The following is a 15,954-nucleotide window of genomic DNA, read 5'->3' as shown; positions in this document are numbered from 1 at the left end:
GGTTCAAAACCCTGGGCTTACCCAGTCAAGGCACATATGGGAGTTGATGCTTCCTGCTCCTCCCCCTTTGTGTCTCCCTTCTCTCTCTCTTTCTCTCTCTCTTCTCTCAAATGAATAAATCTTAAAAAAAGAAAAACAAAGAGAAGTTGTTGCTAACAGACAACTCTAAAAGAATTACTAGACAGAAGGAAAAAGAAACCAGGAGGAAACTTGAAACATCAGGAGTAAAGGAAGAGCAACAAAAGTTGTAAATATCTTAGTAAATATAATAAATATTTACTAATTTATATAATAAATTTATATAATATATAAATTTATATAATAAATTAGTTTCCCCTTGAGTTTTTAAAAATATATTTTTTGGGCCCTGGCCGGTTGGCTCAGTGGATAAACTGTCAGCCCAGCATGTGTCCATCACGGGTTTGATTCCCATTCAGGGCACATATGAGAAGCAACCATCTGCTTCTCTCTTCCTCCCTCTATCCCTTCTCTCTCTCTTCCCCTCACAGCCAGTGGCTAGGTTGGTCCGAACATTGGCCTCAGGTGCTGAGAATAGCTTGGTTGATTAGAAAGAACATCAGCCCCAGATGGGGGCTGCCAGGTGGATCCCATATATATATGCAGGGTCCAATATATATATAGTTCTTGAAAGCAAAAATTTATAGCACTCTTTGATGGGGTTTCCAATGTACATAGATATAATAAGACAACCTGTTATAGGGCTGTAAAGGGAGAGAAGTAAAATCTACATGTGGTCAAGTTTCTGCAGTCCAGTTGAAGTGGTAAAATACTGACTTTAACCAAATATATGGTGATGGTAGATGACTGACTTTGGGTGGTGGGCACATAATGCAATATACAGATGATGTATCATAGAAATGTACATTTGAAACCTATATGATTTTTAAAAATATTTATAATGGGTTTATATTTAATATAGTATTTCTCATTATGGAGGTGTTACTCAGTTAATAATATAAAAGCCTTTTTAAAACTCTATTCTCTATTTTAATGTCAATACAGAGTATTTTTTACATTGTCTTTTCTTCATTTCAATGTTAGATACAGTGAAAAGATTTTTTAACCATTTTTCCCCCCAAAGGAATAAAAGTTTTAAGATTTGACTGACTATATTTAATATCTAGTATCTAGGTACAATATTAACTTGGGAGATAACAGAACAAAAATATAATAAAAATATAGAGATCAGACGAGATCGGGCGCGTTCAGGGTGGTATGGCCGTAGACATAAAAATATAGAGAAAAGACCCCTCAACCATGCAGGAGACAGTGACTACATTTGAATAGTGGCAACTTCCTAGGGTTCTGGGCAGGTTTCCTTCTTCCAGTTCCATGTGCTTTGAGAATTCTGAGACTATTAAATATTACTTATACAAATTTCAGCCATCTTACTTCTCTGACTCTCTTTCCAATTAGCAAATACAAATTATAGACTGAAGTTTTCAGTGTATTATTTGTTGTAAAAAACATTTTTTTCCACTTAAAATATATCGATTTATTTCCATTTATAGGAAAACTAAAAATGTAAAATTACCCTATTTATTGTTTCTTTGGAATTTTCAGACACCAAAGCTCAGATTTTAACCTCAATAGCTCAAATTTTTTCAGGGCAAGGTTTGATTCAGGAGGCCCTTCAAGTCCCACCTCTCCATTTCTCTTCCCTGCATATACTCCCAAACAAGCACAAATGCCTGTAATGCAAAGAACCACACCTAAAAACAGCACGATTGCATCTCCAGCTTCTACTGCTTCAACAATAGGCATCCCCGAAAGCAGTGAAATGAGGACTAAGAAAAACTGTCTGAAACTGAGGTCATGATGGCTGGATCTTGAGTGCTGAAGGGTTCAAAGAAACAGTATACGTATAAGTCTATCTAACTTGAAACACTCCCTTCCTGGAACTCTGAATATTGAGTCTAAGAGGTTCCATGTGACAGCGCCTTCCAGGAAGCAGCCATTACAGGAATCAGAACATATATGATTTTCTTTTTTTTTTTTACAGAGACAGAGAGAGAGTCAGAGAGAGAGTCAGAGAAAGGGACAGACAGACAGGAATGGAGAGATGAGAAGCATCAATCATTAGTTTTTCGTTGCGCGTTGCGACACCTTAGTTGTTATTCATTGATTGCTTTCTCATATGTGCCTTGACTGCGGGCCTTCAGCAGATCGAGTAACCCCTTGCTCTAGCCAGTGACCTTGGGTCCAAGCTGGTGAGCTTTTGCTCAAACCAGATGAGCCCGCACTCAAGCTGGTGACCTCGGGGTCTCGAACCTGGGTCCTCCGCATCCCAGTCTGACGCTCTATCCACTGTGCCACTGCCTGGACAGGCACATATATGATTTTTAAAAAGTTAACTTTAGAGGGAGAGGAAAGGAGAGAGAGACAGAAATAACAGTCTGTTCCTGTATGTGTCTTGGCCAGGGATCAAACTGGCAACCTCTGCATCTGGACGATGTTCTAACCATTCAAGCTATCTGAGCAAGGCCTATATGATCTTATTAACCAATGTCACCCAATAAATTTAATAAAAAATACTGACCTTAAGTAGACTGAAACATTAATAATGTATAATGTAATCCCCCAAATAAACAATTTTTAAAAATTATGCAAAGATATATAGTCAAAGTCACAATAAACTAAAATGGAATACTAAAAATGTTCAAATAACCTAAAAGGCAGGAAAAAAAAAGTTTCATCAAAACCCACAAACTGGCCCTGGCTGGTTGGCTCAGTGGTAGAGTGTCGACCTGGCGTGTGGAAATACCGGGTTCAGTTCCTGGTCAGGGCACACAGGAGAAGCGAACATTTGCTTCTCCTTCCCCACTCTTCCCCCTTATTTCTCTCTCTTTCTTTCTCTTTCTCTCTCTCTGTCTTCCTCCCGAAGCCATGGTTCGAATAAGTAAACTGAGGATGGCTCCATGGCCTCATCTCAGGTGCTAAAATAGCTCAGTTGCTGAGCAATGGAGCAGCAGTCTCAGATGGACAGAGCATCAGCCCCAGAAGGGAGTTGTTGGGTGGATCCCGGCTGGGGCACATGTGGGAGTCTGTTTTTCCACCTCCCTGACTCTCACTTGATAAAAAAAAAAAGAAAAAAAGGGACATAAATCTTCCTGGAAAGAGTGTTGACACACTATTTAGGACTCAGGACAGTTTTATCTCCTTTACTTACTGCTTGGGGCTTTTCTTAGTGGGGTGCGAGGTTCCTTTTCTTCTTCCAGCAGCCCAGCACTTTGTAGGAGAGCATGGATCTCTGGATGTAGGTCTTGCACACTAGCTTCCCCTGAAGCCAGTGCTCTGCAGTGCAAGACCAAGGCAACATCTTGGTTATAGAAACGAAAATACCGGCATACTCTACTTGCTTCATGCACACAGCTATCATCCAATAGGTGACCAATTAAACAGTTTAGTGACTGCTGCTCCTTCCAATCTAGCCTATTCTCACAAGTCTCTTTGGATGGAAGGCCATTAAGTTCTAAGTATTTTGATGTGTTCAGAGCAGCCAATTTGGAGAATGAAAACTCACTGGCTAAGCTATCAAAGGAAAGTTCAGCACTGGTTGAGATCTGTTGAGAAAATCTGGGCTGTGTTTCCTGCTGGTTTCCTCTGCGGACGTCCTGTGTGATCCGGCAGAGCCAGATCTGCTTCTCCAGCTCCTCCAGCTCCTCCACTGGCACCGGATCCTCCTGAGCAAGCCAGTGCCCTGCCAGGGTTAGCAGCAGATGGCGCTCCTCTGTGCTGTTCTGTGCTTCCTCAGGAGGGAACTCACATACCACAAGGGTCTGGGCTGAGAAAAAGGAAGATGCTGCTTTGCTTGAAACAGAATTTTTCTTAAAATTTTCATGGCATTTTTTCCAGAAGTCAATTCTTGCTTGCTTCAGGGACCACTGGTCAATGTGTTTTAAGGTCTGCATTTCCTGTGTTATCTGTGAAATTTAATGAAGCGAATGTTAGCTTTTCCTAGATAAAGAGGTATCATAAACGCTACAGTTCCCTAATTATACAGAGAGAGAGAGAGAGACAGAGACAGAAACAGGAAGGAAAAGAGACGAGAAGCAACAACTTGTAGTTGCATTACTTAGTTGTTCATTGATTGCTTCTCTCATATATGCCTTTATGGGGTTGGGGGCTCTAGCCAAGCCAGTGACCCCTTGCTCAAGCCAGCAACCTTGGGCTCAAGCTAGCAACCTTTGGGCTCAAGCCAGCAACCACGTGGTCATGTCTATGATCCCATACTCAAGCTAGCGACCCCGCACTCAAGCTGGTGAGCCTGTGCTCAAGCCAGATGAGGCTGTGTTCAAGCTGGCAACCTCGGAGTTTCAAACATGGGATCTCAGCATCCCAGGTTGACGCTCAATCCACTGTGCCACTACTGGTCAGGCTAATTATACCATACTTTTTAAAACCAAGTCAGAGAACATGGGACATGGCTACAGACATTCCTGGGTATTTTATCTGGAAAGTTAAGATATGGAATACAGCCTGACCTGTGGTAGCGCAGTGGATAAAGCGTCGACCTGGAAATGCTGAGGTTGCCGGTTCGAAACCTTGGGCTTGCCTGGTCAAGGCACATATGGGAGTTGATGCTTCCAGCTCCTCCCCCCCTTCTCTCTCTCTCTCTCTCTCTCTCTCTCCCTCTCCTCTCTAAAATGAAAAAAAAAAAAAAAAAGATATGGAATACAATTCTAAATTTATCTAATTGAATGGGGTTCAAGAAGAAGCCACCTGGCCCTGGCCGGTTGGCTCAGCGGTAGAGCGTCGGCCTAGCGTGCGGAGGACCCGGGTTCAATTCCCAGCCAGGGCACATAGGAGAAGCGCCCATTTGCTTCTCCACCCCTCCGCCGCGCTTTCCTCTCTGTCTCTCTCTTCCCCTCCCGCAGCCAAGGCTCCATTGAAGCAAAGATGGCCCGGGTGCTGGGGATGGCTCTGTGGCCTCTGCCTCAAGCGCTAGAGTGGCTCTGGTCGCAATATGGCGACGCCCAGGATGGGCAGAGCATCGCCCCCTGGTGGGCAGAGCATCGCTCCTGGTGGGCGTGCCGGGTGGATCCCAGTCGGGCGCATGCGGGAGTCTGTCTGACTATCTCTCCCTGTTTCCAGCTTCAGAAAAATGAAAAAAAAAAAAAAAAAAAGAAGAAGCCACCTTATATTTAATTCTATTCAAAGGAAAATAGTTGTAGCATAGCCTATAAGCTAACCTTACATTTAAAGTATACATTCTTCAGTAATAGGAACCCCGGGCTCATCCATTTTCTGAAACTAATGTGTGCCAAAGTAAAAAAGCCTTATCTCCTATAAACTACATATCTCATTTGATTCTTTGTTTAATGCTGGTTCAAAAAGCTAAGATTTTAAATAACTTAAAAGACTTATGTTACCTCTTCAATAACCAAGTTGTCCACAGGTAACTCAGCTAATTCTGCTACCCTCCTAGCCAGAGCAAACTGTCTGTTTGTCTCCAGTTTTTCCAAAATAGATCTACATTCATGCTGAAAATTCTCAAGGCTATAGCTGGTAAAAATTACATGATTAATGGCTATGGATGTATCCTTCAAAATTTGGCTAAGGACACACAGCTTCTTCACATCGGGACCTGTATCAAAGAGAAGAGGATATAATCATTTCACCAATAAAATGCCGCTATGGCATTTCAAGAGTAACTAAATATCAAGAAGGAAATATCCATATTTAACATGATATTGTGGTTAAGAAAAACAAAAACCTCTTTTCCTACTCTAGATAATAAACAGAGGACGCAATAGGCAGCACCTTTCTCTGTATTTTTAAATTTTTATTTAGAAAATTAAATTTAATGGAGTGACACTGATCAATAAGAGTACACAGGTTTCAGGTGAACATCTCTATAGCATTTGAACTGTTGATTATGTTGTGTGCCCATCACCCAAAGTCAAGTCATTTTCCGTCACTGTATGTTTGCCCCAGCAGCTCCTCTATTTTAAGAACTGTTGGAGGGTGGCACACGGCCTCAACCTACACATCAGGCTTTACATACAAGGCAGAGGTTGGTGGTCTACTATGCAGTAGCAACTCAGTCATTCTTGGGAAGATCTGACCATTCATTCACGTTAGTCTCATCTCTTTCTGGATTTATCTCCTACCTTGTACAAACTTGTTTTCATGATTGTTCACGTGTTCATTTGATGCAGTGTCATGTGGATGAAGACACAGAACTTGTCAGTCAGCTGACACTGCAGCTGGCCAATAGCCAAAGCTGTATTCAGCACGGAGCATCTCTTGCTCCTCCAGATATCTATCCACTTAACCCTATGAGAACTAGCTGTGCTCTTCCTGATGTCTCTGGGAAATTCTTATCACTAGTAACATTAGGAATTCTCTGCCAACAACTTATGTGGCGGGGTTTGTTCCCACTCCCAAGCAGTCTGTGAGAAACCTATATGTGCATAAAAAGCACTCTATAGGAACCTGCTCCCAAAGTCACCCGCTGGGCTGTGCTCTGATGCAGGTAGTTCCAGAGACAGTGAGGCATCCTGCACAACCACCACCAGTATGAGCAGGCTAAGTTTCTTTGCTGGCATCATATAAAACACAGGCTTAAAAAGAACATATTTCTTTTTCCCAAGCACATACATGGTATATACACACACAGAAATACTCTTTAAAAATAAAAATAACTTAATTATGTGAATAAAAGCATTATAGAAATGTTAGCAATCTAGACAACCTTTGTAAATGGGATATTCATTTATAAAAAAATTAAAATTACTAAAAATCATGAAGACACCATTATGTTAAAAGGAACTGCTCTTTGGTAGACACAGTTACCTTCTAGGCCCTGCATTGAGGAAATAGCCCTTTTATCTTCCAGTCATCAGCCCTACAGCCTACTATAATGGCACTGAGTCCAGCATTCTCTGTGTTCTGTATAAATCTGAGCATATGTGAGTTCAAATGTGATAAAAATAACCCTAGTAGTGAATAAAGTCAGAATATAGTGTAAAAGAATAACATCATCATTCAACAAAAACTTGAAATTATCAAACAAGTAGAAAAGAGAATAAAGGCAATGATGGTTTCATTCACTAGGTAGCAAGGTTAGACAATGTCAGTGTCTGGAAACACCTGCAAAAAATGAGTGCGATTTGTATCTGAAAACTTCAATACAAAGTAGATATTCCTGAAATAAGTCTGTGACCCTGAGAAGTGACGATATGTTAAGGTTACTGTTCAGAGAAAAGAATGACAGTGACAGGGTAATATAGAGGCTAGCCAAGGGTAAATGTGGCTATTTGACAATTGCTTAGAATGAGAAGACAGTTCCGATATTTATGTCATATCCGGTGGTGCTATGTTTTGAATGCTTTAACCATGATTGAAGTTTCATAACCTCTTCTTCATACCCTGTTATGAACTATAAATATAATGTTATATCATATGCATTTTAATTTCCCAAATGCCCTTCTAAAATATTTTCAAGAGTAAGAAAGCAAACTTCTTAACAGTAACTTGACTGTAAGGATCATCTTACCATCAGAGAAGAGATGCTCTATTCCAACAAACAGCTGTAAAAGCTTCCCCAGCTCATACTGGGTCCTACACTGCTGCAGCATAAGCTTCAAAAGAAAACACACCTGCTCCTTTAGCCATGGGACAGGGATGACAGCATGGACCTTTTTGGCTGCTGTTTCAATCTATAAAATAAAAAAAGAGGGCCAGAGAAAGTGGTTACACAGGAACAGCAAATCAAAGTTCCAAATGTGGGAATATGTAAGAAAACCAAGGTGCCATCTCCTTCCAAAATCCTGGGCTTGCCCAGTCAGGGCACATATGAAGAGCAATATGAGTTGATGGTTCCTGCTCCTCCCCCATGCCTTTCTCTCTTTCTAAAACCAATAAATAAAATATTTTTTTTAAAAAGCCTGACCAGTGGTGGCGCAATGGCTAGAGCATTGACTTAGGATGTTGAGGTACCAGGTTTGAAATCCTAAGGTCGCCAGCTTGAGTGTGGGGTCGCCAACTTGAGCATGGGATCACAGACATGACCCCAGAGATCGCTGACTTGAAGCCTCCCAGTCAAGGCATGTATGAAAAGCAATCAATGAACAACTAAAGTGACGCAACTATGGGCTGATGCTTCTCATTTCTCTTCCTTCCTATCTGTCTTTCTCTGTCTCAAAAAAAAAGCATTTCCTGTCACAAAGGGTTATACTTCTTCAGGTCCTTTCTATAGCAGGAATTGGTAGTGTGGCTCAGAAGAGTGGCAAAAATAAGCCCTCCTTGGAAGCTCTGTAGTTTGTCTCTTTGTAGGACATCTTGGTGTAGAGAACTGTGTGTGTCAAAGTCAAAGATTGGAAAGGGACATAAGACTACTTTGGAGTGAACTGATGCAAACACCTCCAGTTATTGACAACCAAACAGCCCTGTGAATTGCTGTGAAATTAACCAGATGCATTTCTTCTTTTTTTTTAATAAATTTTTATTAATGTTAATGGGATGACATTAATAATTCAGGGTACATATATTCAAAGAAAACATGTCTAGGTTATCTTCTCATTAAATTATGTTGCATACCCCTCGCCCAGAGTCAGATTGTCCTCTGTCACCCTCTATCTAGTTTTCTCTGTGCCCCTCCCCCTCCCCCTAAATCTCTCCGTCCCTCCCTCCTGCGTCCTCCCTCCCCCCACCCCTGGTACCCACCACACTCTTGTCCATGTCTCTTAGTCTCGTTTTTATGTTTCACCAATGTATGGAATCATGTAGTTCTTGTTTTTTTCTGATTTACTTATTTCACTCCGTATAATGTTATCAAGATCCCACCATTTTGCTATAAATGATCTAATGTCATCATTTCTTATGGCTGAGTAGTATTCCATAGTGTATATGTGCCACATCTTCTTTATCCAGTCTTCTATTGAAGGGCTTTTTGGTTGTTTCCATGTCTTGGCCACTGTGAACAGTGCTGCTATGAACATGGGGCTACATGTGTCTTTACGTATCAATGATTCTGAGGTTTTGGGGTATATACCCAGTAGAGGGATTGCTGGGTCATAAGGTAGTTCTATTTGCAGTTTTTTGAGGAACCACCATACTTTCCTCCATAGTGCTTGTACTACTTTACATTCCCACCAACAGTGTATGAGTGTTCCTTTTTCTCCACAGCCTCTCCAACATTTGTTATTACCCGTCTTGTTGATAATAGCTAATCTAACAGGGGTGAGGTGGTATCTCATTGTAGTCTTGATTTGCATTTCTCTAATAACTAATGAAGCTGAGCATCTTTTCATATATCTGTTGGCCATTTGTATTTCTTCCTGGGAGAAGTGTCTGTTCATGTCCTCTTCCCATTTTTTTATTGGATTGTTTGTTTGTTTGTTGTTGAGTTTTATGAGTTCTTTGTAAATTTTGGATATTAGGCCCTTATCTGAGCTGTTGTTTGAAAATATCAGTTCCCATTTAGTTGGCTGTCTGTTCATTTTGATATCAGTTTCTCTTGCTGAGCAAAAACTTTTAATTCTGATGTAGTCCCATTCATTTATCTTTGCCTTCACTTCTCTTGCCATTGGAGTCAAGTTCATAAAATGTTCTTTAAAACCCAGATCCAGGCCCTGGCCGGTTGGCTCAGCGGTAGAGCGTCGGCCTGGCACGCGGGGGACCCGGGTTCGATTCCCGGCCAGGGCACATAGGAGAGGCGCCCATTTGCTTCTCCACCCCCACCCCCTCCTTCCTCTCTGTCTCTCTCTTCCCCTCCCGCAGCCGGGGCTCCATTGGAGCAAAGATGTCCCGGGCGCTGGGGATGGCTCCTTGGCCTCTGCCTCAGGCGCTAGAGTGGCTCTGGTCGCTGCAGAGCGACGCCCCGGAGGGGAAGAGCATTGCCCCCTGGTGGGCAGAGCATCGCCCATGGTGGGCGTGCCGGGTGGATACCGGTCGGGCGCATGCGGGAGTCTGTCTGACTGTCTCTCCCTGTTTCTAGCTTCAGAAAAATACAAAAAAAAAAAAAAAAAAAACCAGATCCATGAGTTTAGTACCTATGTCTTCTTCTATGTACTTTATTGTTTCAGATCTTATATTTAGGTCTTTGATCCATTTTGAATTAATTTTAGTACACGGGGACAGGCTGTAGTCGAGTTTCATTCTTTTGCATGTGGCTTTCCAGTTTTCCCAACACCATTTGTTGAAGAGGCTTTCTTTTCTCCATTTTGTGATGTTGGCCCCTTTATCAAAGATTATTTGACCATATATATGTGGTTTTATTTCTGGGCTTTCTATTCTGTTCCATTGGTCTGAATGTCTATTTTTCTGCCAATACCATGCAGTTTTGATTATTGTGGCCCTATAATATAGTTTAAAGTCAGGTATTGTAATGCCCCCAGCTTCATTCTTTTTCCTTAGGATTGCTTTGGCTATTCGGGGTTTTTTATAGTTCCATATAAATCTGATGATTTTTTGTTCCATTTCTTTAAAAAATGTCATAGGAATTTTGATGGGAATTGCATTAAATTTATATATTACTTTGGGTAATATGGCCATTTTAATTATATTTATTCTTCCTATCCAAGAACAAGGAATATTTTTCCATCTCATTGTGTCTTTTTCTATTTCTCTTAGCAATGCCTTGTAGTTTTCTTTATATAGGTCCTTTACATTCTTTGTTATGTTTATTCCTAGGTATTTTATTTTTTTTGTTGCAATCGTGAAGGGGATTATTTTTTTGAGTTCATTTTCTAATATTTCATTGTTGGCATATAGAAAGGCTATGGACTTCTGTATGTTAATTTTGTATCCTGCGACCTTACTGTATTGGTTTATTGTTTCTAGTAATCTTTTTGTGGAGTCCTTTGGGTTTTCGATGTATAGGATCATATCATCAGCAAAAAGTGATACCTTTACTTCTTCTTTTCCGATATGGATGCCTTTTATTTCTTTGTCTTGTCTGATTGCTCTGGCCAGAACTTCTAGCACCACGTTAAATAAGAGTGGAGAGAGTGTACACCCCTGTCGTGTTCCTGATTTAAGGGGGAAAGTCCTCAGTTTTACGCCATTTAATATGATGTTGGCTGATGGTTTATCATATATGGCCTTTATTATGTTGAGATATTTTCCTTCTATACCCATTTTGTTGAGAGTCTTAAACATAAAATTGTGTTGTATTTTATCGAAAGCCTTTTCTGCATCTATTGATAAGATCATGTGGTTTTTGTTCTTTGTTTTGTTGATATGGTGTATTACGTTAACTGTTTTACGTATGTTGAACCATCCTTGAGATTCTGGGATGAATCCCACTTGATCATGATGTATTATTTTTTTAATATGTTGTTGTATTCGATTTGCCAGTATTTTGTTTAGTATTTTAGCATCTGTATTCATTAGAGATATTGGTCTGTAGTTTTCTTTCTTTGTGCCATCCTTGCCAGGTTTTGGTATGAGGGTTATGTTGGCCGCATAAAATGTGTTTGGAAGTATTGCTTCTTCTTCTATTTTTTGGAAGACTTTGAGTAGAATAGGAACCAAGTCTTCTTTGAATGTTTGATAGAATTCACTAGTATAACCGTCTGGGCCTGGACTTTTATTTTTGGGGAGGTTTTTAATAGTTTTTTCTATTTCCTCCCTGCTGATTGGTCTGTTTAGGCTTTCTGCTTCTTCATGACTCAGTCTAGGAAGGTTGTATTGTTCTAGGAATTTATCCATTTCTTCTAGATTATTGTATTTGGTGGCATATAGTTTTTCATAGTATTCTACAATAATTCTTTGTATATCTATGATGTCTGTGGTGATCTCTCCTCTTTCATTTTGGATTTTATTTATTTGAGTCCTGTGTCTTTTTTCCTTGGTGAGTCTTGCCAAGGGTTTGTCGATTTTGTTGATCTTTTCAAAGAACCAGCTCCTTGTTTTATTGATTTTTTCTATAGTTTTTCTGTTCTCTATTTCGTTTATTTCTGCTCTGATTTTTATTATCTCCTTTCTTCGGCTGGTTTTGGGTTGTCTTTGTTCTTCTTTTTCTAGTTCCTTAAGGTGTGAAGTTAAGTGGTTTACTTCGGCTCTCTCTTGCTTGTTCATATAGGCCTGAAGTGATATAAACTTTCCTCTTATTACTGCTTTTGCTGCATCCCAGAGATTCTCATATGTCGTATTTTCATTTTCATTTGTCTGTATATATCTTTTGATCTCTGCGCTTATTTCTTCTTTGACCCATTCATTTTTTAGAAGTATGTTGTTTAGTTTCCACAATTTTGTGGGTTTTTCCCCCTTTTTTTTACAGTTGAATTCTAGTTTCAAGGCTTTATGATCAGAGAATATGCTTGGCACAATTTCAATTTTTTTAAATTTGCTGATATTGTCTTTGTGGCCCAACATATGGTCAATTCTTGAGAATGTTCCATGTACACTAGAGAAAAATGTATACTCTGTCGCTTTGGGATGAAGTGTCCTGTAGATGTCTATCATATCCAGGTGTTCTAGTATTTCGTTTAAGGCCACTATATCTTTATTGATTCTCTGTTTGGATGACCGATCTAGAGCCGTCAGCGGTGTATTGAGGTCTCCAAGTATGATTGTATTTTTGTTAGTTTTTGTTTTAAGGTCAATAAGTAGCTGTCTTATATATTTTGGTGCTCCTTGGTTTGGTGCATATATATTAAGGATTGTTATGTCTTCTTGATTCAACTTCCCCTTAATCATTATGAAATGACCATTTTTGTCTCTGAGTACTTTTTCTGTCTTGTAGTCAGCATTATTAGATATGAGTATTGCTACACCTGCTTTTTTTTGGGTGTTGTTTGCTTGGAGTATTGTTTTCCAGCCTTTCACTTTGAATTTGTTTTTATCCTTGTTGCTTAGATGTGTTTCTTGTAGGCAGCATATAGTTGGATTTTCTTTTTTAATCCATTCTGCTACTCTGTGTCTTTTTATTGGTAAGTTTAATCCATTTACATTTAGTGTAATTATTTACACTTGTGGGTTCCCTACTGCCATTTTATAAATTGCTTTCTGTTAGTTTTGTATCTTGTTTGATTCTTCTCTTTTGTTTTTCTATCATTTGTTTTTGTTTGTTTGTGTTCCATACTTCTTTCCTCTGTTGCTACCTTTTTTAAGTCAAGTGTTTTTGTGGTGGTTTTTTCAAGGGTGGTTACCATTAAGTAATGAAAAGAGTACCTACCATATTCATTGTAGTACCCTATCTTATGAGTATTTCTGCACTTCATCGTCCTTTGCTACTGTTAATCTCCATCCTCTCCCCCCTTTTTTTCCTTTGTTGTCACAGTTTAAGTTTGGTTTTATTGTGTTCTTGGTGGAGCTGTTACTTGTGGTGTTGTTTTCTATTGTTCTTTGAATCTGGTTGGAAAACCCCCTTTAGTATTTCCTGGAGTGGGGGCTTTCTGCTGATAAATTCTCTCATCTTTTCTGTATTTGTGAATGTTTTTATATCTCCTTCGTACTTGAAGGATAGCTTTGATGGGTATAGTATTCTTGGCTGAAAGTTCCTCTCTTTCAGGGCTTTAAATATTGGGGTCCACTCTCTTCTAGCTTGTAGAGTTTCTGCTGAGAAATCTGATGATAATCTAATAGGCCTTCCTTTATATGTTGTACTCTTCTTTTCCCTGGCTGCCTTGAGAATTTTTTCTTTGTCATTGGTTTGTGTCATCTTCATTATGATGTGCCTTGGAGTGGGTTTGTTGTGGTTAAGAAAACTTGGTGTTCTGTTTGCTTCTTGAATTTGAGGTTTTAATTCTTTCCACAGGCTTGGGAAGTTCTCATCTATTATTTGTTTGAGTATATTCTCCATTCCATTTTCTTTCTCTTCTCCCTCTGATATACCTATTATTCTTACGTTATTCTTTCTGATGGAGTCAGACAATTCCTGTAGGGCTTTCTCGTTTTTTATTATTTTTGAGTCTCTTTGTTCTTCTCTCTGTTGCGCCTCAAGTTGCTTGTCTTCTATTTCACTGATCCTGTCTTCTATCTGGGCTGTTCTATTAGCTAAGCTTGTTACCTCATTTTTCAGCTCTTGAATTGAGTTTTTCATTTCTGTTTGATTTGTTTTTATAGTTTCAATTTCCTTGGTAATATATTCTTTGTGATCGTTGAGTTGTTTTCTGATTTCCCTAAATTGCCTTTCTGTGTTTTCTTGTATATCTCTGAGTATTTTTAAGATTTCTATTTTAAATTCTCTGTCATTTGGCTCCAAGGCTTCCAATATGTTAAATCTTTTCTCCATAGATTTTTCCACATCTATTTGTGTTACCTCTCTGTCTTTTGTATCCATAATGTTCGATTTCCTTTTTCTTATTGGCATCTGAAGGTGGTCTTGATGATAGTGTTAATTGGAATTAATAAAAAATAAAAAGGAAAAAAAGAAAAAAGGAAAACACTCCACAAAAAAAAGTAATAATTTATTATTTCCCCCTTTTTTCTTTCTTCTCTTCCCCTCCTCTCACCTCCTTAGGGAAATATCGTGGTGACCTGTGAATTATATTATGCTAAATGGAACAAAAACTGCCTATAATGGAGGGCCTAATTTGGGGTGAAGAGTTCAAGGGGCAAAAAAGAGAGTAGGGACCTACTAAATACAAAAAAAAAAAGGGGGGGGGGAGAAAATCTTAGACAAGCATAAAATGATTTGCTTGTAAGTGATGGTTGACTAAGAGATATAATGAGAGGGATGAGAGGGAAACAGAAAAAAGGAGAGAAAAAACAATAATTAAAAAATAAAAAAATAAAAATAAAAATAATAAGTAAAAATCTGTTGTATTAAGTGGAGTGAAGACTAAATACAATGTGACTTTGGGTTGGGAGGAATGCTAGTGAGTTAAAAAGCAATGTAAAAAGTGCCCAAAATGCCACAAAAACAAACAAATAGAGGAAAACCAAGAACAAAAGCAGACGAAGAAAAATAAAGAACAACAACAACAAAAAAACCCCCACAAAAACTTGAGTCCCAAATTAAATAATTTGTTCGTGATTGAGGCTTAAATGGGAGGAAAAGTAAAAGGAGAAAAGAAGAAATGAATAGAAAGGAAAAAATAAGAGTAAGAGAGAAACGAAGGAAGAAAAAAAGGAAAGGAAAAAAAACAAAAGGGGAGAGACTGAGAGTTAAGGGTTTTGGAGTGTAACCCTAAAGGAGAGTTAGGATGAAGAAAAGAAATAAAATGTAACACTCATGGGTAGTGTAGTTCAAGAAAAGGGTAGCATAAGATGGGCAGAGAGTAAAAGGACCGAGGTGGAAGAAATAGAAATAATAATAAAGGCAATAAGATAGAAGAAAGAAATAACAACAACAAAGAATTAGTGGAACAAGTTATAAAGTCTGTGGATTTTTCTTGATTTTGAGAGGTTAACTTCTTCCTTTTTTTTTTTTCTCCCCCTCTTCCTGGTCGGTGACTCTGTACCCCAGGTTCTGCCCCTGTGTCACTCTTAGGTAGGAATTTGCAGTTGATGGTATTCTATGGCAATGTCATATAATTGGCTTTAGTCTCGCTGGTAGTCAAGGCTTGTTGGCGTTTGAAAAGTCCAACAATGAGAGAGTTTGCTTTCCTGGAGTCTCTTTCCTAATCTCCCCTTCCTGAATTAGCAGCCTGGTGATCCAGCTATGAGGCTGCCACTGCTTCTGTCTGGGGAGTAAGAGGCTCAAAGAGCTGGGAAATCCCCACTCTATCCTCACTCAGCGCAAGGCTCTGGGTAAGGCCCTGGCAGTCAGAGCCTCTAGCGTAATCAGGTGGGGCTGGGAGTCAATTGTTGTCAAGGTGACTGTTCAGCGCCTATCATTCAGTTGGACCACTCAACCCAGGCTTTCCACACTTGGTAGCCTGTTTTGGCTGGGAAGAAGCACTAGTCGCTGTTTGCTTTATGGATCTTAATATCTGCCAAGTCCCTCTTGTTAGGTATATCCCTGAATATGGAGGCTCTGTCAATCAGAAGTTGCCCCCGCCCCTTTAGCGAAAGGCACCAAAAAATATCATGCCTCTT

The 15,954-nt window shown here is 39.5% G+C and overlaps 1 protein-coding gene across 4 annotated transcripts in view; it reads right to left on the bottom strand.

Moving 5' to 3' along the window:
• Positions 1-15,954, bottom strand: part of SPG11 (SPG11 vesicle trafficking associated, spatacsin) — a 126,592-nt gene that overhangs the window by 19,201 nt on the left and 91,437 nt on the right. For all 4 annotated transcript variants that reach the window (XM_066276595.1, XM_066276596.1, XM_066276597.1 and 1 more), the window contains exons 28-30: positions 7,523-7,685; positions 5,394-5,608; positions 3,191-3,944 (exon numbers count right to left, since the gene is read on the bottom strand). In XM_066276595.1, the coding sequence (XP_066132692.1) occupies positions 3,191-3,944; positions 5,394-5,608; positions 7,523-7,685 (1,132 nt within the window). The remainder of the gene's footprint in view (positions 1-3,190; positions 3,945-5,393; positions 5,609-7,522; positions 7,686-15,954) is intronic.

This window comes from Saccopteryx bilineata, chromosome 4 (genome assembly GCF_036850765.1).
Source record: "Saccopteryx bilineata isolate mSacBil1 chromosome 4, mSacBil1_pri_phased_curated, whole genome shotgun sequence".
Lineage (NCBI taxonomy): Eukaryota > Metazoa > Chordata > Mammalia > Chiroptera > Emballonuridae > Saccopteryx > Saccopteryx bilineata.
The sequence above is the reverse complement of the archived record's forward strand: the minus strand, read 5'-3'. Positions and strand labels throughout refer to the sequence as shown.